We start from the raw sequence: 22784 nt of genomic DNA on the forward strand, positions 1-22784 counted from the left end.
AAGCCAACAACTAAACACATGGCTTTTCTGGAACCATCAACTAAACACATGGCATTTCTGGAACCATCAACTAAAGCCAACAACTAAACACATGGCATTTCTGGAACCATCAACTAAAGCCAACAACTAAACACATGGCATTTCTGGAACTATCAAAAAGTAGCTGTATATAGTTGTAGTTATATAGATTCTAAGGTTATACCGTAGTATGATTAGTATGTGAAATACATGCATCCAATCCCCAGTACTGTCTTACAGCCTAAATAGCTAATTCAGCTGTTTGTTTTCAAGTGACCTATAATAGAGTATGTTAGTACAGACAGTGAATTGAATAGTTCCCACCTAAACCTGTCTTTCAAATGGAATAAGATTTTCATATGAAAGCTATGAGGAAACATTTGATGTACTTACTTGTCAAAATTCATATCTAACATTGCCTGTCGTTCAGTACTTTTACACAGTAAAGGTTTATCCAGTAAATTAATGGAGTTTTTGTCTACAGTTTGAGTCCATTCATTAAATGTCTTCCTAGTGAACTCATCAAGTGCTACTGCCAATTTGGTATAATTGTCTCGTGTTTCATCTCCAGTACCAATTTGTGGTAAGAAATAAGCCTTGTTCAATACCTAATAACAAATAAACAGTCACACTTTCAGATGCAGTGTCATCTCCAGTACCAATTTGTGGTAAGAAATAAGCCTTGTTCAATACCTAATAACAAATAAACAGTCACACTTTCAGATGCAGTGTCATCTCCAGTACCAATTTGTGGTAAGAAATAAGCCTTGTTCAATACCTAATAACAAATAAACAGTCACACTTTCAGATGCAGTGTCATATTCTTTAATACATTAAATACATGTAACAACAAATTCACTTACCTCATTAACCCTGTCAATTCTTCTTTTTAGAGCTCGAGCCCAATGTGACTGTCCAGCATACTTTGGCATCATAGCACCTAGGTCAGCATTTTTCTTGTTCAGTTCTTTCTTGACAAGGTTTAATTCTTCACTAAATAAACCGTATAATTCTACTGTTCTTTTGTCAATAGCCCTTTTAATGGCCTGTGAAGAAGTGCGGTTTACAAATAATTTGATATGACTAGATTGAGATTTCAATAATTGATTTGATAGCTGAGTAAGGCACTGTCAAAATTGTATGCTTACACCATTTCCATATCCTTAATATGGTAAATTCAAAATTACATAATTATTAATACCATTACATAATTCCTAAAACCCTAATAAAGCTACAGAAATAATCTCTGAGGGGAAAACATATGTACCAGTATGTAAACATTTCTAATCAAACTTGTAACATACTAAATCAAAGAGTATTACGGTGTGAAATATGATGTGTATTTTAAAGAAGTATATTGTTACAAGTGGGTGCAGAAATACCAGGGTAGGTACTCATGAATACTACAATATCATTATCAATTTTCATTACAATATTCCTAATTACATTGTCAGCAAACTGTTGTACATGGTTTCTAGACAAGACAGTGAGTACAAACAGAAGAAAGTTGAGTAACACTGTACAAATAGAGTAGTCAGGGAAGACATGTAATTTACCTCTCTTGATGATAAATGTATAAATACATCTATAATCTCAATAGCATGTTCTACTGTTTTGACTGTATCAAAAGCAGATGAGATTGCATTTTGTATCATTACTTCCAGATCTTTGATACCAGCACGGAACCTTGAAAAAAATAATAATTATCACAGAATATATTTTTTACTGAATGATTTAATATCAACTGTAAACATGCCAAGTTGTTGCTTTACTATCTAAGAGTGTATGTTTGACATTACCTGTTATAATCATCATGCCAAGTTGTTGCTTTAACATCTAAGAGTGTATGTTTGACATTACCTGTTATAATCATCATGCCAAGTTGTTGCTTTACTATCTAAGAGTGTATGTTTGACATTACCTGTTATAATCATCATGCCAAGTTGTTGCTTTAACATCCAAGATTGTATGTTTGACATTACCTGTTATAATCATCATGCCAAGTTGTTGCTTTACTATCTAAGAGTGTATGTTTGACATTACCTGTTATAATCATCATGCCAAGTTGTTGCTTTAACATCCAAGATTGTATGTTTGACATTACCTGTTATAATCATCATGCCGAGTTGTTGCTTTACTATCTAAGAGTGTATGTTTGACATTACCTGTTATAATCATCATGCCAAGTTGTTGCTTTACTATCTAAGAGTGTATGTTTGACATTACCTGTTATAATCATCATGCCAAGTTGTTGCTTTAACATCCAAGATTGTATGTTTGACATTACCTGTTATAATCATCATGCCAAGTTGTTGCTTTACTATCTAAGAGTGTATGTTTGACATTACCTGTTATAATCATCATGCCAAGTTGTTGCTTTAACATCCAAGATTGTATGTTTGACATCTCGTAATATTTGTAAATTCTTATCAAATGTAGCCTCAACTTCAAGTAAGCTTCGAGTGATTTCAGGTCCTCTCTGTCCAGCAAAACAAGACATAGGTGTCTTATTACCATCTTCCATTCTTGCAAAGTGTGTTTGACACTCACAAACCTATAGAAACAACATAAAATACATGATTACATCACAACATCACTCAAAGAAATCCCAATACTAAGAACAGACAGCAGAGATGTGCTAATATACCGTAATTTATTATTTTAAAGGCTTTGTTAATTTACAGGGAATCAAACAAGATTTGTATGGGGGGTTAGCGAACTCCCTAGGAACATTGTAATATAGCGAGGGACTTTCTTATTGGTGCTATCAAATAAGCTAATGAAAACGATTTGCTCCTTTTTGTGATAATCTCACTTCCCCTGGCTCTACTTGATTTTGGACTAATTAATTTTTGTCTAGGTACATACTATGGCTAAGTTGTTGTCTATTCTTGTGAGTATACAAAGAACATTGGAAATTACCTGTACGAATCTTATTCAATCATCTCGGATAAGTTGATTGGGTTATTGGAACATTGGAAATTACCTGTACGAATCTTATTCAATCATCTCGGATAAGTTGATTGGGTTATTGGAACATTGGAAATTACCTGTACGAATCTTATTCAATCATCTCGGATAAGTTGATTGGGTTATTGGAACATTGGAAATTACCTGTACGAATCTTATTCAATCATCTCGGATAAGTTGATTGGGTTATTGGAACATTGGAAATTACCTGTACGAATCTTATTCAATCATCTCGGATAAGTTGATTGGGTTATTGGAACATTGGAAATTACCTGTACGAATCTTATTCAATCATCTCGGATAAGTTGATTGGGTTATTGGAACATTGGAAATTACCTGTACGAATCTTATTCAATCATCTCGGATAAGTTGATTGGGTTATTGGAACATTGGAAATTACCTGTACGAATCTTATTCAATCATCTCGGATAAGTTGATTGGGTTATTGGAACATTGGAAATTACCTGTACGAATCTTATTCAATCATCTCGGATAAGTTGATTGGGTTATTGGAACATTGGAAATTACCTGTACGAATCTTATTCAATCATCTCGGATAAGTTGATTGGGTTATTGGAACATTGGAAATTACCTGTACGAATCTTATTCAATCATCTCGGATAAGTTGATTGGGTTATTGGAACATTGGAAATTACCTGTACGAATCTTATTCAATCATCTCGGATAAGTTGATTGGGTTATTGGAACATTGGAAATTACCTGTACGAATCTTATTCAATCATCTCGGATAAGTTGATTGGGTTATTGGAACATTGGAAATTACCTGTACGAATCTTATTCAATCATCTCGGATAAGTTGATTGGGTTATTGGAACATTGGAAATTACCTGTACGAATCTTATTCAATCATCTCGGATAAGTTGATTGGGTTATTGGAACATTGGAAATTACCTGTACGAATCTTATTCAATCATCTCGGATAAGTTGATTGGGTTATTGGAACATTGGAAATTACCTGTACGAATCTTATTCAATCATCTCGGATAAGTTGATTGGGTTATTGGAACATTGGAAATTACCTGTACGAATCTTATTCAATCATCTCGGATAAGTTGATTGGGTTATTGGAACATTGGAAATTACCTGTACGAATCTTATTCAATCATCTCGGATAAGTTGATTGGGTTATTGGAACATTGGAAATTACCTGTACGAATCTTATTCAATCATCTCGGATAAGTTGATTGGGTTATTGGAACATTGGAAATTACCTGTACGAATCTTATTCAATCATCTCGGATAAGTTGATTGGGTTATTGGAACATTGGAAATTACCTGTACGAATCTTATTCAATCATCTCGGATAAGTTGATTGGGTTATTGGAACATTGGAAATTACCTGTACGAATCTTATTCAATCATCTCGGATAAGTTGATTGGGTTATTGGAACATTGGAAATTACCTGTACGAATCTTATTCAATCATCTCGGATAAGTTGATTGGGTTATTGGAACATTGGAAATTACCTGTACGAATCTTATTCAATCATCTCGGATAAGTTGATTGGGTTATTGGAACATTGGAAATTACCTGTACGAATCTTATTCAATCATCTCGGATAAGTTGATTGGGTTATTGGAACATTGGAAATTACCTGTACGAATCTTATTCAATCATCTCGGATAAGTTGATTGGGTTATTGGAACATTGGAAATTACCTGTACGAATCTTATTCAATCATCTCGGATAAGTTGATTGGGTTATTGGAACATTGGAAATTACCTGTACGAATCTTATTCAATCATCTCGGATAAGTTGATTGGGTTATTGGAACATTGACTTTCCCAGGGAAGTTGCAAGTTACTCGTACAAATTTTGTTTGAGCTCGTGGCAATATATTATATTACACACTTTCACAAATTCAACACATGGTTTATAAATAGAAACATCCAGTGTATTTTAAGATTATATTGATCATTGCTATCAACATTGGCTGTTTCTATGCAGCTAACATGACAGTTTCACTCATCATAATGAAAATTGTTTATCAACTGAAAGTCATGTAATAAAAACACTGTTACACAAAGAGAACATTCCTAACACAGACGAAATGATCTCCTGCACAGTGGCACAAATGTTTATATTTTGTCATTAGCTAATATATAATATTCGTTGCCTTCATGGTTTTATAATGACTTACCTCAAGAAGATCTTTGCATCTCTGTACAAATGCATCCACTTGTGCAAAGATGCTTGTCTGATCTAGCACCCAACCATCTTCAGAAAACTTGTGATGAACACTACGAAGCTGAAAATAAACAAATCTTGTTTAACTACTGCATATGTCAATTTAGAATTGGTAAATAGAATAGAAAGCTAGATATTTGGATACTCACATATGCATATTTTTCTTTCCATGCTTTACAACAGTCAATGCTTTCATTTAGACTTCTCGTGCTGGAAACCACATATCCATCAAATAATTTCTCAAGAGAAATTTCTTTACAACAACGACGGATGATCTCATTGCTCACCTATAACAACATAATACAAATTGAAATCACCATGGTATAATGAATTGGTACCATCATTGTCATATGACTTAAATCCAATATACCATCAGTAATTACACTGGTATTACAAGTTAGTTTTACACTAGTAATAACAAGTCTTTTCTAATATGTATACCTTTCTAAAAAGACCAGTAAGTCGCTCTCTACTTTTATAATGTTCAGAATTGACCCAGATAAATCTGACACTGTTGATTAGTTTGGGAAGCATGGCTGGGATATCTTTTGGGCTGGCATGTGACAGTTCTTCACATGGCTCTTTTAACACAGATAAGAACTTCAAATTACTTTGTGCCTGAGCTGAACCATCCTGTAAAGAAATTACAATTCATTTTAGATATAATTAAAATGATTGTTGGTGTGACATTTTACATTTTTTTTATGTATTTTCTAGAATTCTGTCTTTGTTAATTTGAGACCCCACCAAATTAACAGTATTTTCAATAACAGTTCTTGGTCAAATTACTTATTTTGTTAAGGTGACAATAGTTTAAAAGGTAGAATTGCATATTAGAAAAAGATTTGTGGCAGCCATACACACCTGAATTTGCTTAGCCAGCTTTTTAAAGGATTTCACATAAGAAGACTTGGCAGCTTCAAGAATATTCTCAATTTTCTTGATTCCTTCCTTTTCTAACTGTGAACTGATACCAGATAAATCTTCACACCTTGACCTCCAGAATTCAATCTCTTCCAATGGTCCGGAGTTTTCAGCTGTTTCAAAAGCATCTTGGTTGGCTAATACTTCTTTAATTTGTCTTGTCCAGTGAACCATAGCAGCTAATACAAATTGACATTGATATGAGACACACATTTGTATATAACTTATACATATGCATCACTCACTTTTCTATAGAAAAATACAACATTACCCAGCGATGCAAAGGAAGATGATTATGGTGGGTATTCTTTCATATTTACTACCGGGGTATATATAAGATATAATCTACTATAGTAAGGAATATGTTTTGTACACATTCATGATCGGCATTACAAAAAGACTAATTTGTTAGCATTTCACAATCTTGGTCATATGATTACCAAAACATCTAAATGAGCTGTATGGTTAGAGAGACAGTAGAATATGTCTTTAGATGCAGTATGCTATTCAAACATTACATACTTTCAAGTCTTTGTACAAGTTCTTTATCTTTAGCAGCTCTTTCAGGAGGAATATTCAAACCTTCATTTGGAATGTACAAGACAGTGTGTCCCTTCATCTTATAATGTGTATCTGTTAAGCTAGCCATAAACCGATGTAACTGTGCAGAAAAATCATTCTTAATACCTGACAACAAATAATTAAGGAATGATAACTTTGCAAGAAGGAAAAGTAAGTATCAACATTCAGTTTTTCAACAATCAATCAGTCCTAGAATCAAAGACCGACAGATTAACAGAAGAAGATAGATGCTTGTGGTCATAAAAGATAAAAAGCACAACACAACTTAATGTCCAAAACGTGCATAATGTGCACACTGTTGTTCACCAGAATATTCAACACTTGTCTATCGTTTTATAAATTGTTACAAGTAATTACATTATATAGTCCCAGTAAATTAAGAAATAAATAAAGTTTAAACATGAAATGTCATTAAATTAAAATGGCCGCCATTCGGCCACTTTGAATTGGATCACCAAACAAATAAATGTGCATATGTCTGAATGTAATTGGTCCAGGCATGTCAGACATACAGGTGGAGAAGCAGGCATTAAAAGGTCACAGGTCAAAACATAAGTCTCCGTTTTCAGATTTTGAATAGGAACTAACAATAAAAACCATCCAATTGATTCCATGAGAAACATCTAGAAAATATCAATATAGCTAAAACCTATAGTACTGAACATTATAGCCAAAATAGTGAAAGTTGAACCACAGATGTAATACATTCATAGTAGTGATGAAAAAGATGTATATTTAATAAAAAGGATACTGTCAGGCCATGACTTGTTTTCAATAAATATTGGTGTGTAAATACCATGCATGAGTCTTAGTAAACTCTCAATATAACCAGTATGTACAGTACCATACTGTATACAATGCTGAAAATTGTCTGGCGTGATAATTTCAGAATCAATTTTAATAAAATAACACAGTTCTTCTACTTGTTGTACCGGTATATTGGTATCAACAATAAGTCCATTAAATGGATCAATATAGATTACTAGCAACCGACTAGTTCCGTTTTCTTGAAGCAGGAATTTGTCAATAGATAAATCATGTTCAACTTTCCACATGTCATCTTTCAGTGCTGTTAGAATCACTCTTTCTTTGACAAGGATTTTCTGCAATTAAAAGGAATTGACAAAGTAAAAATGATGTTGAACTACAAACATATCTCCATAGTACAGACATTATTCAGTGTATAATACATACCAAATCTACAGGTTCTGGAGTGGGTTCTTTTGGTGGTTCTTCTTCTGCAGCAACAAGTTCACCATTTTCTTCAATGTTAGCAATTTCATCACTCTCAATTGGTACCAATTCACCGTTCACTAGAGACGACTGTTCTCCTTCCCCAAGCACACTTAGAGGTCCTATAATAAGGGGAGAATGATTATTTATTAGGCTATGGTCTACACATATATAATGTACTATTTTTTTTTGAGAATTAAAGATGCTTTACACCAAATATTGATTTTGTGAAACAATCCATCTCTGATTGTCAAACAAAAAACCCATCATGTAATCGGTGACTTGAAAACCCAATCACAATGAATATGTTGCAAACACTGTAACTGTATTTATTGAATTATTCTGGCATATTATTTCATTTTCAGCTGCCAAAAGGCTTCAAAATGTTGCAAACAGTATAACATTAAGCCAGGGAGACACACAGTTACAGTTGTTTTTGCAGAATATCAAATAATAACAACCAGACCTCTAATTTCAACAATTTACAAAAATATCTTACTTGAAAATTTGAATTGTGGAACATAAATTTACCTGATAACTTAGATGATCTTGATACTCTACCAGTGCCAGACTCAGATCCTTCTCCAATCTTGGAATGTTCAGGACTATCACTTTGAGCATGACCACCTTGTTGACTAGCTGGCTCTGAAGGAGCTGGTGTTGTATTACGAGTTGATCCTGGGCCTGCTACATCTCCTTGTTCAGACATTTTGAATACTTAATATTAATCTGTGAGGATAAAACAAAAATTATTGCTGCAATGGTAGAAAATAAAATGTATGAAATGTGCAACCAAAATACAAATTCACCATACATTTGGTGTATTTTTCAATTTTCCAACTTGATTTACTCTTTTTTCTCCGTTATGACAAATTTTACATATTTTTCATTATTTTAGTAATTTTACATTATTTAGTATTTTAGTGATTTAGAATTATTAAGTAATTTAATTATTGTATTTTGTTATCTAGCATATTGTTTTCTATTTTTCTTTCTTGTAAGTAAGTAAATAAATAAAATAAATAAATACAAAGATTTTAGGAAAATATGATTGTTGAAGTCTTATAAATTGTGGTATTGAGACAAACAACAGTAACACAGCGTGAAGAATTATACTAGACTTCACACTGGAGCTGAAAATTAAACAGTAGCCCAAATTTCACTAGACTACCAAATCTTTTTCTGGGTTTACCATTTCCCAAAATTAGTAGCTCAACTAGACAACTAGAACAAAACAGCAACATTACAACTATCAGTGTATTAGGCCACATTTTGTGTTCATTCTATATTCTGTATTCACCATTGTCTGCAAATTGTCTTTATTGTTTTTGATTTGTTTTATATTTTTAGAAAAGTTTTTATTTTCCGTTTTAGATTGTAGCTAGACTGTGTAAGTGAGTGACATAATTATAGCTAAACTCCTTCAGATCGGAACAAGAAAAGGTGCACCGTATTGTTCATAGTGATCGACTTCGCTGTATAACTTTTTTCTTTGTATAACCGCTGCCAAATATGTATATTTTAGCTGTTATATATTTCACGTGATGAAATGACGACAATGGAGTTAGCAATCGTATTTTAAATCATATTTCAAGACGAGATGCCCAGAGCAACTAAATATTCAAGATGGCGCCCATAAGGCTGTACAGTTTTGAGTAAACACTTACCTCAAAAACGGTTGCAAAAACGAACAAAAAAACCCAACGACAAGTTATTCAGACAGGCTGCTTTTCCGTTTAAATTTGCTCAATATATACACTTACATAACAGTATAGTGCTTTTTGGTAGGAGTAATGTTTTAGAAAAACGTAACCGCTGAGCTTACAGCAGTTCCCTGGCAACACTATACAACAAAATAGTTCCCCTGTCGGTGAGGGCGCTTAATATTAGGTCAATATGGAACATCTCCGGGTCACACATACCACAATAAAATATAGTCGAGTTCCCTGGGCCAATTTAGTTATATTATTAGATCATGTTTTGCTTTATCTATTCGTCTTTATTTTGTTCAATTACATGCTATATTAGCTGAGATACAACAATTGAACAAAATAAAGACGAATAGATAAAGCAAAACATGATCTAATAATATAATAATAACTTTATTACACTACTAAAAAACCTTCAGAGGGTTTTTGTATGGTAAGGAACATAAATACATACAATACATAAGAGATAAAAATAAAATGTTAGTAAAATAAAATAAAAAAATAAATTAATTACTTTCTGTGGTTTTAAAAATTGTGCTCTTTAAGTATTTTGCTAAAGCTATATTATTCTCCATAATCTTTTTAAATATGGAATTCACATCCATTGTGTAAATATTTATTGCACACTCATCAAACAGTTTTTTCTTTGTTCTATATAGCCAGTACAAAATAGCAGGAAATGTTTTTCATCTCCTAATACTTTAGTGTTACATTTATTACTGTGTCTATTTTCTAATTCTATTTTGGGCTTTGTTCTTCTACCTAATTCTATTTCTAAGTTGTGGTCACTCAGACGGAATTTTGAAAGCATTTTCCTGAGGCTGAAATTTGAAATGTTTTGCAAATAATTTTCCATATTATAGCTTACTTTGAATAGTTTGTATGTTCTCAGTTTTGTTCCCCTATTTTCATTGGTTTCACTGAAATTTAGTTTTTCTCTCCATCTTTGAATATAAAACTCAGATAGTCTGAGTTTTACTTTTTTTAGTATTTGATTCCAATTTTCCATATTGTGATCATTTTTTATTTTAATTAGATCATGTCCCAGTGTAGCATTAATATTCCTTACCCAGTTTGAATTAATTTTTATCATTTCATCCAGAGCTAATTTTAAAATGTGATTATCTGGCAGACTATATAGTCTATGGCAGTATTTAATTTGAGCCAAATTAATTTTTAATTTTACTGGTAACCTACCAAGTTCTGCTTTCAAACTACTAATTGGCGTCATTTTACTCACTCCTAGGATAAACCTGTAAAAATGACTGCAAACTTGCTCTAAACTGTTACTGTCAGTTGTGATTTCATTGGCCCAGATTTCTGCACCATACATGAGTATAGGTGAAATTAATTGGTCGAAAATTTTCAAACTAAGTGCTGGTGAGATTATTTTGTGGTTTAAGACTGTTTGTCTGATGCTGAAAAGAGCCTTCATTGATTTATTTTTTAACATAGATAAGTTTGTTTTAAATTTCCCATTTGGAGTAAATATTGCCCCTAAATAGCAAAACTCGCTAACAGCTGTTATGTCTTGGTTGTTGATATTAAAATTCATGTTTTTAATCAGTCTGTTGCTGCAATTAAATACCATGACTTTAGTTTTCTTTACGTTTACTTCTAAATTCCAATTTATACAATAGTCATTTAATTTGTTCAGACAGCTTTGTAGGCCGTCTTCCGTTTCTGAAATAAGTGCAAGGTCATCTGCATATTGGATGCAATTTATAGGTTTCTCGCCCATTAGAACTGGTTTATCAATTTGATCCCCAAATAATTCTGGCAGATCGTTCAGAAAAATGTTAAATAAAGTTGGTGATAAATTGCAGCCTTGCTTAACTCCACAGGTAGACTGAAATCCATCAGTTATACCCTCTGACAATTTAATTTTATATTTAATATCCTTATACATAGATTTTATTATTTCATAAAAGTTCCCCGTGATACCACTGTTTTGTAACTTCAGAAAGAGTGCATCCCTCCAGATGCTGTCGAAAGCCTTTCTAAAGTCAACAAAACATGTGTATAACCGTCTTCCAGAACTGCTGCTTTTATTTTTATTATAAATTGTTTTTTCAACTGCTGTTTTTAACAGGAAAATTGCGTCTGTCGTTCTCCTGTCTTTCCTAAAGCCAAACTGCATGTCGGTAAATAAATTATTTTCTTCCAAGTATGTGGTCAATCTTTGATTCATTATGCCAGTAAATAGTTTTGAGAGACAACTTGTTAATGCAATAGCTCTATAATTACCAAGATTTAATTTGTCGCCTGATTTGTGTAGTGGAACAAGAATCGTAGATTTCCAGGTTGCAGGAAATTTTCCACTATCGAGAATACAGTTGAAAAGTTTCTGTAAACATCTTATCATTAACTTATTTTTGGTTTTCAACATTTCATTGGCAATGCTGTCATCAGCAGCTGATTTATTGTTTTTTAGTTTGCTAACAGCGCTAAGAATTTCTTTGTATGTGATATTTGAGTTTAGATATTGGTTGGGAATTTGTCGCATTTCTTTTTCTATAAGATTATTTTGTAACTCATGATTTTTAATGTTTGTTTTATTATAGAGTTTTGAAAAATGACCAATCCAATTTTTTCCGGATATTGTTGTGTCTTGATTTTTGGTCTTTTGATTACGTAGGCTTTTCAGCACAAACCAGTACTCATTTTGGTTGGCACTGTCCATATGTTCAAGTTTGGACACCAACATGTTTTTATATTCTCTTTTTTTATATTTTATAAGTTTTGTATAATGCTTTTTAAGAGTATAATATTGGTGTTTGATATACGGGTTGGTTGGTTGTTTTGTTAGCAACTTAGAGGTACTAATTAATTCCCTTTTTAGTGTAGAACACGACTTATCAAACCATTGTTGTTGTTTTGGATGTTTATAGTTTTTATTATTTATTGTTCTTTTATTGGTTACTTTTTTAAGGCAATTATCTGCTGCATTAATTAATATTTTGTTGAATTGATCTGTTGGTTCATTGACATCACTGTCTTTGAAATCATTGGCAAGGTAGTTTTTGAACATTATTTCAAAATTTGAATTTTGTAACATGATTTTGTACTTTTGCTTTGCCTCAACGTCCCAAATGAATTTTTTACAGTGCGGTTTCAATTTATTCACAAGCTTTGTGTTCTTGGTGTGATTGTAATTTACAGTTAGTGAGAAACCAATAGGACAATGATCTGACAAGTAATTAATATCATGAATTTTAAGATAATATAACTAAATTACGAATACGAAAGAATAAAACTGAATAAACAACAACAAATATGAATCAATGAGGAAAAACACAAGTGGATAAGCATCCACGACATACTCGGGGGGAGGGGACTTGCTCCATAACGATGAATGTGTTTATGTTGATTCAAATAAGTAAATATTACGAAAAAAGAGTTCGTTTCAATATAGCCAAAAGAGAAAAAAAAATACATGCATACATAGAATTCACGTAGGATGTGACCTGAAATGGCCGTGTGTGTCGTGGATGCTTATCCACTTGTGTTTTTCTTCATTGATTCATATTTGTTGTTGTTTATTCAGTTTTATTTTTTCGTATTCGTAATTTAGTTATATTATTAGATCATGTTTTGCTTTATCTATTCGTCTTTATTTTGTTCAATTACATGCTATATTAGCTGAGATACAACAATCGAAAGTTGTTACATGCCTGAAACTATACCGTAATGCATGTATCTCTATTGTAAAGAAACACAGATTCGGTTTACATAAGCCATTTAATAATAATCAACAGACAGCACGATCGCAATAGGAATCAGTTGCAAGGTCGATTTTAAGCCGATGTATCAATATTGCAAACCTATCACTGTGTCTCCTTCCTATTTTAACCCATAGGTGTGAATCCTACTGAACCCTATAAAAGGGGCATTCCATCGTGTATTCATCAGTTGCCTTCTTGTTACATTGTAGTTTCTTTGTTGTAACATCGCCATAATAAACAGTGTATTGTTTAAATGTACATTACGCTTCCTTTATTGTAACTCTATGATCCAATGCATGCAGTTTGAACCTGATCGAATGTGAGCGAATATCATCCACAAGCATCAATATCTAGGAGGTGTTGCTGTCTAGATTAAGATAGTTACGCAAATATTTGCCTAAAGGAATTGATTTATTGCTCAAGATAAATCTGAATTTGTCGTCATAGTTTGTTTTATTTAAATTTGTAGATATTTTCCTTTCTTCCGTAAATAGAATGTTTCTATGTTTTGCATAAACAGGGCAAGACACCACAAAATGTGGATTACAGAGAAGACATATCCTTTCGTTCACTTGCAACAGAGTATGACGCCCTGTTTCAATTCTCAGTGAATGATTACTTAGACGAAACATACTAATTTTTACCCGTGTTCAATAGTTTTAATGTTTGCCAAGTAATTTTTTTAACTAGACTAGATTCTTAGTTTATTTCATTTTTCCATTGTGCTGAAAATTTATTAATTTTGCTGATGTTATTGGATCATGAGAATCTATTAGTTCATCGTAGTTCATTTTCAAGTACCATTTGCTCTTCATGGTATTGCAACCATTCTCAAAATATGTAAATTACCACGCATGCGCCACGTGTTAACATCGCTGCGCATGCGATGTTTCTAATTTCTAGATTATGCAGACACAACTACCTAACATACTTACCACCACCAATACTATGAGAAGTATTATTACATAAGCACTTAAAAGTATTACTCTAATACTTTCAAGGTAAACAAGTTATATTTTTTTGCATTCACAATCATCATATTATACACACCATGAATTGTAAACAAACAGTAATTTTTATACATATCTACCGGCTATGACATAATTAATAATTCTGAGATTTGCTTTTTCTCATATTTTGTTATTTTTGTAGTTATGATAAAGTGAATCATGACTCCTTCAGGAACATTATTAATGAAATATATATTGTGTTATTTTTATTATGTATATTATTATTCAAGTTTGTTTTGGGTTCTAGATGAGAACTCTCCGCACAGTGACGTGTATATTAGCGATGATGGCGCTGTCTCTGAGCACGGAACCTATATGTGTTGTTTTTCAACCACAAAGAATGATACTATACCTTCGCGATTCAGAAGCCAAATATATCATTGTTTGATTCGATAATCTAAGAATCAGGTCATCCGTGTCCGCTGTGTTCAGGCAACAGGTATTGTTACACTTTCCAAAGAGTCATGACTAATTTTATATTTCGAAGTAATAACACTATTAACACGAACCCACTCCTTGGCAAAGGGAATAAACTTATTGGGTTCTACTGAAACGGAACAACCAACCAGTAGACGATCAAAAAGAAATATAGTTGGAGATTATATTTCATCGATAACTGACTTAGTTACAAAGAAAACACTGTGACAATTTAGATCACAGATTGACGCTTTGGAAACGGGTAAGATAAATGCTGTTAACAAGAAATGTGTTGCAACAGATGAATTAAATTCAATGTCAATAATTACCAATCGTAGAATTAGAAACTTATTTTTCTTACTACGTAATGTCAATATTTCACAGATATTGTTCAGTATGCAATTTCAGTGTGCAAACCGACACCTCAGGGAATGCAACTTATTTAGAATTACAAAGACTTTCTCAATTAGTAAATTTGCAGTTTCTTATGTCCGACCGCTCTACATTTCTGAATAATTTACTGGATGAATTCAATTCCCATCTTAATTAAATATATGGATATTCTCATTAGAATTTGTCAATTGTCATCTGTTGAGACTACAGTGCCTGGGATAAGTAAAAAGTTTTCCCCGATTTCGAAATAACCTACAATGATTAGAAATATTATTACACATGTAAATGCTATATTTAAGCAATCACATAAATATTTATATTAACAATTAACGATATCCCTTTCGGCTGTTAATTCAAATTTCACAATTTATAGGGCTACGCAAATTGCCCTAAAACAACAAGGTGAACAACACGAGATTACACTTGAATCGTCGTTTACAATGATAGATACGTTAAGTGAATATTTTGGAATTTCTGTTGATGATGTAGGATATATGTATTTTGTGTTAGTGCGCCCTCACAGTTTGTGTGCAAAAGCGCCCTCATAAGTGAATAGTTTGCATTATGCAAATGAGTAAATCTGCGTGGTGAGGGAAATTCGTGACATTTCTTGTTGTTGTTATCTGAATTCTACGTTGAAGTGTTTATTCTTGTACCTGATGTTCTGACATTTTTTTTTATATTGAACCGTTTTGCTGAATTTGATTGTTCGTCTCACTTCCTGTATCTGGCTGCTGCCGAATATCTCCGAAGAATTCTCCGAATGCGTCAAATCTACCGTCTACTGGCTTCCTGTGGTCATCTACATTGCCCGGGCCGACGTGGGACAATCCAGTAAATAGGACTTTATAGTTGAATCGTGTGTATATTGAACTGCATCTATCACTATAGTATCACTATGGTGTAAATTGTATTTCTGACCCCGTGTGTTATGTATTTTCTATTCTTATCCACCAATGTGTAACTACATGTATATACTATGATAGTGCATTCCAATAATACATCTATGAGACGTATGTTTTGCATAGTAGTTTCTTTATTAATTTAACTATTTATATATTGTGTTGAACAACACCAACGCGTATTAGTCTCCACGATCATTCAGTCCGATCAGCACACAGTCGTTATCTAGTGGATATAGTGTTATAATTACACTGGGGTTGGTATTGTTGCTAAATACCCGAGTACCCTACCCTTACAATGACGTGACATTTATGGAATTATCTCACTGTGTTAGTGGTAAAAACGATTTATATTGCAGCATGCCCTTCACTATTTATAATTTGTTTTATCCTTCATGTGTTTATTCTATTTTTATCGATAATCAGGACGCGATTGCTAAAAATTGTTGCATTAACCGTTTGATCAACTATATGCCACAACCAAAGGCGACATTTATTGACGAAGCTAACGTTAATGGTAACTACATCTACATTAATTCCTTGTGTATCAAGCTCTCCTATATTTACATGAAAACACTTACCCTTTTCCAAATAGTATTGATAAAAAAAAATGGTTTTCTTATTTCCAGACAGAACATGTATTTACTGTATTAGTAGTCATAACTCGTCATTATTAGTTTGGTTCTCTTTTATGAAGGTTGGTTCATTATTCATAAGATTCTTGTATTTCATACAATAGAAAAGCGTGTATTGTTCGTGAACTTTCAAATATCTCCGATTCGATATACATTAAGGTACAGTGTAGGTCAAAGATATCACACTGCCCATTTTACGTTTATCACGCACTGTTCGTGAACCCATACAATCTACGTACGTAAAATGGAAGGATTTCTTGGCAGTGGATATCTTATCTTATCCTGGCAATCTGTCAAAATTTTGGTAAATAATCACAATGTAACAGAACGAATAGTATTACCCTCTATTAGGCCAAAATAATAACAACTTAATATGTTGCCCTCAAGTCGGAAAATTGAAAAATTGGGTCGGTCGGTCAGATTTTTAAAAAAAAACTCGTGAAAACTAAGGGTATCGTAAATAGCCGAGCTATATGGACTTCATAGTATTCGAAACATGTCAGAAAAATACAGATCAACCCGAGGTTCGTAGTTGCCACTTATCCTCCCGGTGACCCTGGGGATAAAACAACGGTCCGGGATCGTTAATTTTCAGAGGAAACATTTTTTTACTGCTTAAAATGGTGTATTTTTAATATTTGGGCCTATTAAAAAAACAAAAAACAAAAAAACAAACAAACCGCTACCCGATATTTCATATTTTTTGGTCGGTCGCTGAGGGCAACAAAGCAATTGTTTTGGCCTTATTGGAATACCTATAGATTGCACTAAACGACTGCGTGATATAATAAATTCTAGGTATATATGACACTCGATTGTTAATCCGTGAATCTCCAATATACACTGTCATTCCAAATGCCGAATCTTTGAATCAGGATCATTATGAATATTTACGGTCACGAGTAATAATGTAATAACAGTAATGTATTATTTTATATATATAACTATTAAATTTTTACTTATTGTATTATTTTTTTTAGTTATTAACTAGGCTTTATGATCTTGTTGGTTGTAGAAGTACATGTATAACATTCTTCATGGAAAATCTTTTTGTTTTTGTTTGTTATTAATCATTCTTTCAAATTTGACATTTATTGTATTATCGTATGATTCATTATACATGTATCTCAGAATTGTCGCAGTATGATTATATATATATATATATATATATATATATATATATATTATTGTATTAATATTAAAAATTATTTAGATGTTTTGAAGTTACTATTTGCATTGGAAAAGAAAATAGAGTTTCCCTTATTGTTTTTGAATTGAGGACAACTGGAATTCACAGCTGTTAATGTGTTAATAATAACATAATAATAACCTGAGCCGTATAACGAGAGCACAGTACACAAGTGAATGATCGTATCATACTCTATACATCACAGCTATACACAATGATTGGTTGAATGACTTGATTTCCTTCTTCCTGCTTGTTAGGTATGGACTTCCGTTTCTGTATTAACAAGATTCTCACAGGAAAGTCCCTATGAAAATTGCAATATAGCAATATGATCTAATGTTATGAAAACAATTTGCTGCAGTTTGTGACAGGCTTGATTTTGGATTAATTATTATTTTGTCTACGTATTGCTAAGTTGTCTGTTTTCATATTGCAACAAAGTTGTAAAATAACTGTACGAATCTTATTAACGGTCGCTACAACTGTCTGAGGGGAAGTTGATAATGATCTTCCTATGGAAAGTTGAAGTTACCTAAAACGAATCTCTTTTGCGCCCGCGGTAAATCTGATTTACAATTACTACCCCAGGCAAAAATCACCTAATTTAATATATGGTAAAACTAATAAACTGTTCACTTGGTGCAATAGGACAGAGTTCACTGATAAGTTCAAAGTTACAACACCTTGTTATCCACACATCGTGGTCCGGGTGACTATGAGTAAAAAATAAATTGCAAACTTTATGAGGCCATAAATAAAAGTTAGTTTAAATATTGTGACAGGAAAAGGCTCTAAATAGCATTAATGCGTTTCCATAGACTGGGTTAATGGATGATGTGTATACGTTATTAACTATAACCAGGGGACAAATATAAAAACTCCGCGGCCCAAATATTTTATGTCACATTGTCATCCGTAATGAATCCCATCAACACCACAATAACGAACACAATTAATATAGACTCAAGCTTGTCGTAAAATTTCATCACAATATTTACAAATCGAATGAAAGCGCTGGAGATTGTTTGGCGGCCATAGTGTGACGTCACGTAGGTACCAGTACTTGGTAAATTATTCCCCATTGATGCATTTGTCGTAACTATACACGACACAATAGAGCCAGATCCACCGTCCAATCAACGCAAACTGTTACTCAACTCCCAGCGAAAGCATATGACATTATGCATTTGAAAGACCCTGACATAAACCCTGTTGCGTAAGTCAATCACAGCGTTGAAGCGAAGGGGTCGTCACCTGTGCACGCATGGGTATTGAGTCCCAAGTGACGAGAACAACGCACGCTAAAAACGCATGATTGGATATAACCTTACCATTTTTCGCTTTCCCTAGATCTACGATATCTGTGTGTTTCAAATAACTCTGCACATGGAGTAGCATCTCTTAGTTCACTAGGGTCAATACTACCACCAACTACCGTCTAAATACAGGTGACAGCGCATATGCCAAACAATATAATAATAATAATAATAACAACAATAACAGAACGCATGGACCCGGGTCAGCTGCAAACTTACTTTCTTTTAAATCCTTCAAAAGAACCCGATAAGAACAGAATGGCAATCCAAGTCAATCGGAGTTTAGGTTCAACTGGTTAAACAGTCAAACACGAACAACTGTTGGCCTTTAGCACAATGTAAAACTAGAACTCTGCATGGATGACTGGCTCATACGGTGTAGATGGTTCAGGATGTGTCGATGCAGTCTTGATTTGTTTGGGCTGTGTAGATGCAGTTGTGATATTGTTCAGGCTGTGTAAATGCACATATGATATGGTTCAGGCAGTGTAGATGCAGTTGTGATATGGTTCAGGCTGTGTAGATGCAGTTGTGATATGGTTCAGGCTGTGTAAATGCAGATATGATATGGTTCAGGCAGTGTAGATGCAGTTGTGATATGGTTCAGGCTGTGTAGATGCAGTCCTGATTGGTTTGGGCTGTGTAGATGCAGTCCTGATTAGTTTGGGCTGTGTAGATGCAGTTGTGATATGGTTCAGGCTATGTAGATGCAGTTGTGACATGGTTCAGGCTGTGTAGATGCAGTTGTGATATGGTTCAGGCTGTGTTGATGCAGTTGTGATGTGGTTCAGGCTGTGTAGATGCAGTTGTGACATGGTTCAGGCTGTGTAGATGCAGTTGTGACATGGTTCAGGCTGTGTAGATACAGTTGTGATATGGTTCAGACTGTGTAAATGCAGATATGATATGGTTCAGGCAGTGTAGATGCAGTTGCGATATGGTTCAGGCTGTGTAGATGCAGTTGTGATATAGTTCAGGCTATGTAGATGCAGTTGTGACATGGTTCAGGCTGTGTAGATGCAGTTGTGATATGGTTCAGACTGTAGATGCAGTTGTGATATGGTTCAGGCTGTGTTGATGCAGTTGTGATGTGGTTCAGGCTGTGTAGATGCAGTCCTGCTTGGATTGGATTGGGCTGTGTTGATGCAGTTGTGATATGGTCCAGGCTGTGTAGATGCAGTCCTGATTCATTTGGGCTTTATAGATGCAGTTGTGATATGGTTCAGGCTGTGTAGATGCAGTCCTGCTTGATTTGGGCTGTGTTGATGCAGTTGTGATATGGTTCAGGCTGTGTAGATGCAGTTGTGATATGGTTCAGGCTGTGTAGATGCAGTTGTGATATGGTTCAGGCTGTGTAGATGCAGTTGTGATATGGTTCAGGCTGTGTAGATGCAGTTGTGATATGGTTCAGGTTGTGTAGATGCAGTTGTGATATGGTTCAGGCTGTGTAGATGCAGTTGTGATAGGGTTCAGGCTGTGTAGATGCAGTTGTGATATGGTTCAGGCTGTGTAAATGCAGTTGTGATATGGTTCAGGCTGTGTAGATGCAGTTGTGATATGGTTCAGGCTGTGTAGATGCAGTTGTGATATGGTTCAGGCTGTGTAGATGCAGTTGTGATATGGTTCAGGCTGTGTAGATGCAGTTGTGATATGGTTCAGGCTATGTAGATGCAGTTGTGACATGGTTCAGGCTGCGTAGATGCAGTTGTGATATGGTTCAGGCTGTGTTGATGCAGTTGTGATGTGGTTCAGGCTGTGTAGATGCAGTTGTGACATGGTTCAGGCTGTGTAGATGCAGTTGTGACATGGTTCAGGCTGTGTAGATGCAGTTGTGATATGGTTCAGACTGTGTAGATGCAGATATGATATGGTTCAGGCAGTGTAGATGCAGTTGTGATATGGTTCAGGCTGTGTAGATGCAGTTGTGATATAGTTCAGGCTATGTAGATGCAGTTGTGACATGGTTCAGGCTGTGTAGATGCAGTTGTGATATGGTTCAGACTGTAGATGCAGTTGTGATATGGTTCAGGCTGTGTTGATGCAGTTGTGATGTGGTTCAGGCTATGTAGATGCAGTCCTGCTTGGATTGGATTGGGCTGTGTTGATGCAGTTGTGATATGGTCCAGGCTGTGTAGATGCAGTCCTGATTCATTTGGGCTTTGTAGATGCAGTTGTGATATGGTTCAGGCTGTGTAGATGCAGTCCTGCTTGATTTGGGCTGTGTTGATGCAGTTGTGATATGGTTCAGGCTGTGTAGATGCAGTTGTGATATAGTTCAGGCTATGTAGATGCAGTTGTGACATGGTTCAGGCTGTGTAGATGCAGTTGTGATATGGTTCAGACTGTAGATGCAGTTGTGATATGGTTCAGGCTGTGTTGATGCAGTTGTGATGTGGTTCAGGCTGTGTAGATGCAGTCCTGCTTGGATTGGATTGGGCTGTGTTGATGCAGTTGTGATATGGTCAAGGCTGTGTAGATGCAGTCTTGATTCATTTGGGCTTTGTAGATGCAGTTGTGATATGGTTCAGGCTGTGTAGATGTAGTCCTGCTTGATTTGGGCTGTGTTGATGCAGTTGTGATATGGTTCAGGCTGTGTAGATGCAGTTGTGATATGGTTCAGGCTGTGTAGATGCAGTTGTGATATGGTTCAGGCTGTGTAGATGCAGTTGTGATATGGTTCAGGCTGTGTAGATGCAGTTGTGATATGGTTCAGGTTGTGTAGATGCAGTTGTGATATGGTTCAGGCTGTGTAGATGCAGTTGTGATAGGGTTCAGGCTGTGTAGATGCAGTTGTGATATGGTTCAGGCTGTGTAAATGCAGTTGTGATATGGTTCAGGCTGTGTAGATGCAGTTGTGATATGGTTCAGGCTGTGTAGATGCAGTTGTGATATGGTTCAGGCTGTGTAGATGCAGTTGTGATATGGTTCAGGCTGTGTAGATGCAGTTGTGATATGGTTCAGGTTATGTAGATGCAGTTGTGACATGGTTCAGGCTGTGTAGATGCAGTTGTGATATGGTTCAGGCTGTGTTGATGCAGTTGTGATGTGGTTCAGGCTGTGTAGATGCAGTTGTGACATGGTTCAGGCTGTGTAGATGCAGTTGTGACATGGTTCAGGCTGTGTAGATGCAGTTGTGATATGGTTCAGACTGTGTAGATGCAGATATGATATGGTTCAGGCAGTGTAGATGCAGTTGTGATATGGTTCAGGCTGTGTAGATGCAGTTGTGATATAGTTCAGGCTATGTAGATGCAGTTGTGACATGGTTCAGGCTGTGTAGCTGCAGTTGTGATATGGTTCAGACTGTAGATGCAGTTGTGATATGGTTCAGGCTGTGTTGATGCAGTTGTGATGTGGTTCAGGCTATGTAGATGCAGTCCTGCTTGGATTGGATTGGGCTGTGTTGATGCAGTCCTGATTCATTTGGGCTTTGTAGATGCAGTTGTGATATGGTTCAGGCTGTGTAGATGCAGTCCTGCTTGATTTGGGCTGTGTTGATGCAGTTGTGATATGGTTCAGGCTGTGTAGATGCAGTTGTGATATGGTTCAGGC

At 34.7% G+C, this 22784-nt stretch overlaps 1 protein-coding gene across 1 annotated transcript in view; it reads right to left on the reverse strand.

Annotated features, from left to right (window-relative positions):
• Positions 1–9808, reverse strand: part of LOC100376712 (dynein axonemal heavy chain 2-like) — an 89135-nt gene extending 79327 nt beyond the window's left edge. The window contains exons 1-13 of the mRNA XM_085502657.1: positions 9604–9808; positions 8468–8665; positions 7898–8058; positions 7455–7806; positions 6644–6808; positions 6062–6300; positions 5639–5830; positions 5347–5484; positions 5151–5258; positions 2367–2572; positions 1575–1704; positions 882–1064; positions 412–626 (exon numbers count right to left, since the gene is read on the reverse strand). Coding sequence (XP_085358783.1) covers positions 412–626; positions 882–1064; positions 1575–1704; positions 2367–2572; positions 5151–5258; positions 5347–5484; positions 5639–5830; positions 6062–6300; positions 6644–6808; positions 7455–7806; positions 7898–8058; positions 8468–8645 — 2267 coding nt within the window. The 5' untranslated portion in view covers positions 8646–8665; positions 9604–9808. The remainder of the gene's footprint in view (positions 1–411; positions 627–881; positions 1065–1574; positions 1705–2366; positions 2573–5150; positions 5259–5346; positions 5485–5638; positions 5831–6061; positions 6301–6643; positions 6809–7454; positions 7807–7897; positions 8059–8467; positions 8666–9603) is intronic.
• Between the last annotated feature and the right edge of the window lie 12976 nt (positions 9809–22784).

Source organism: Saccoglossus kowalevskii, chromosome 1, assembly GCF_978046115.1.
Source record: "Saccoglossus kowalevskii chromosome 1, keSacKowa6.1, whole genome shotgun sequence".
Classification (NCBI taxonomy): domain Eukaryota; kingdom Metazoa; phylum Hemichordata; class Enteropneusta; family Harrimaniidae; genus Saccoglossus; species Saccoglossus kowalevskii.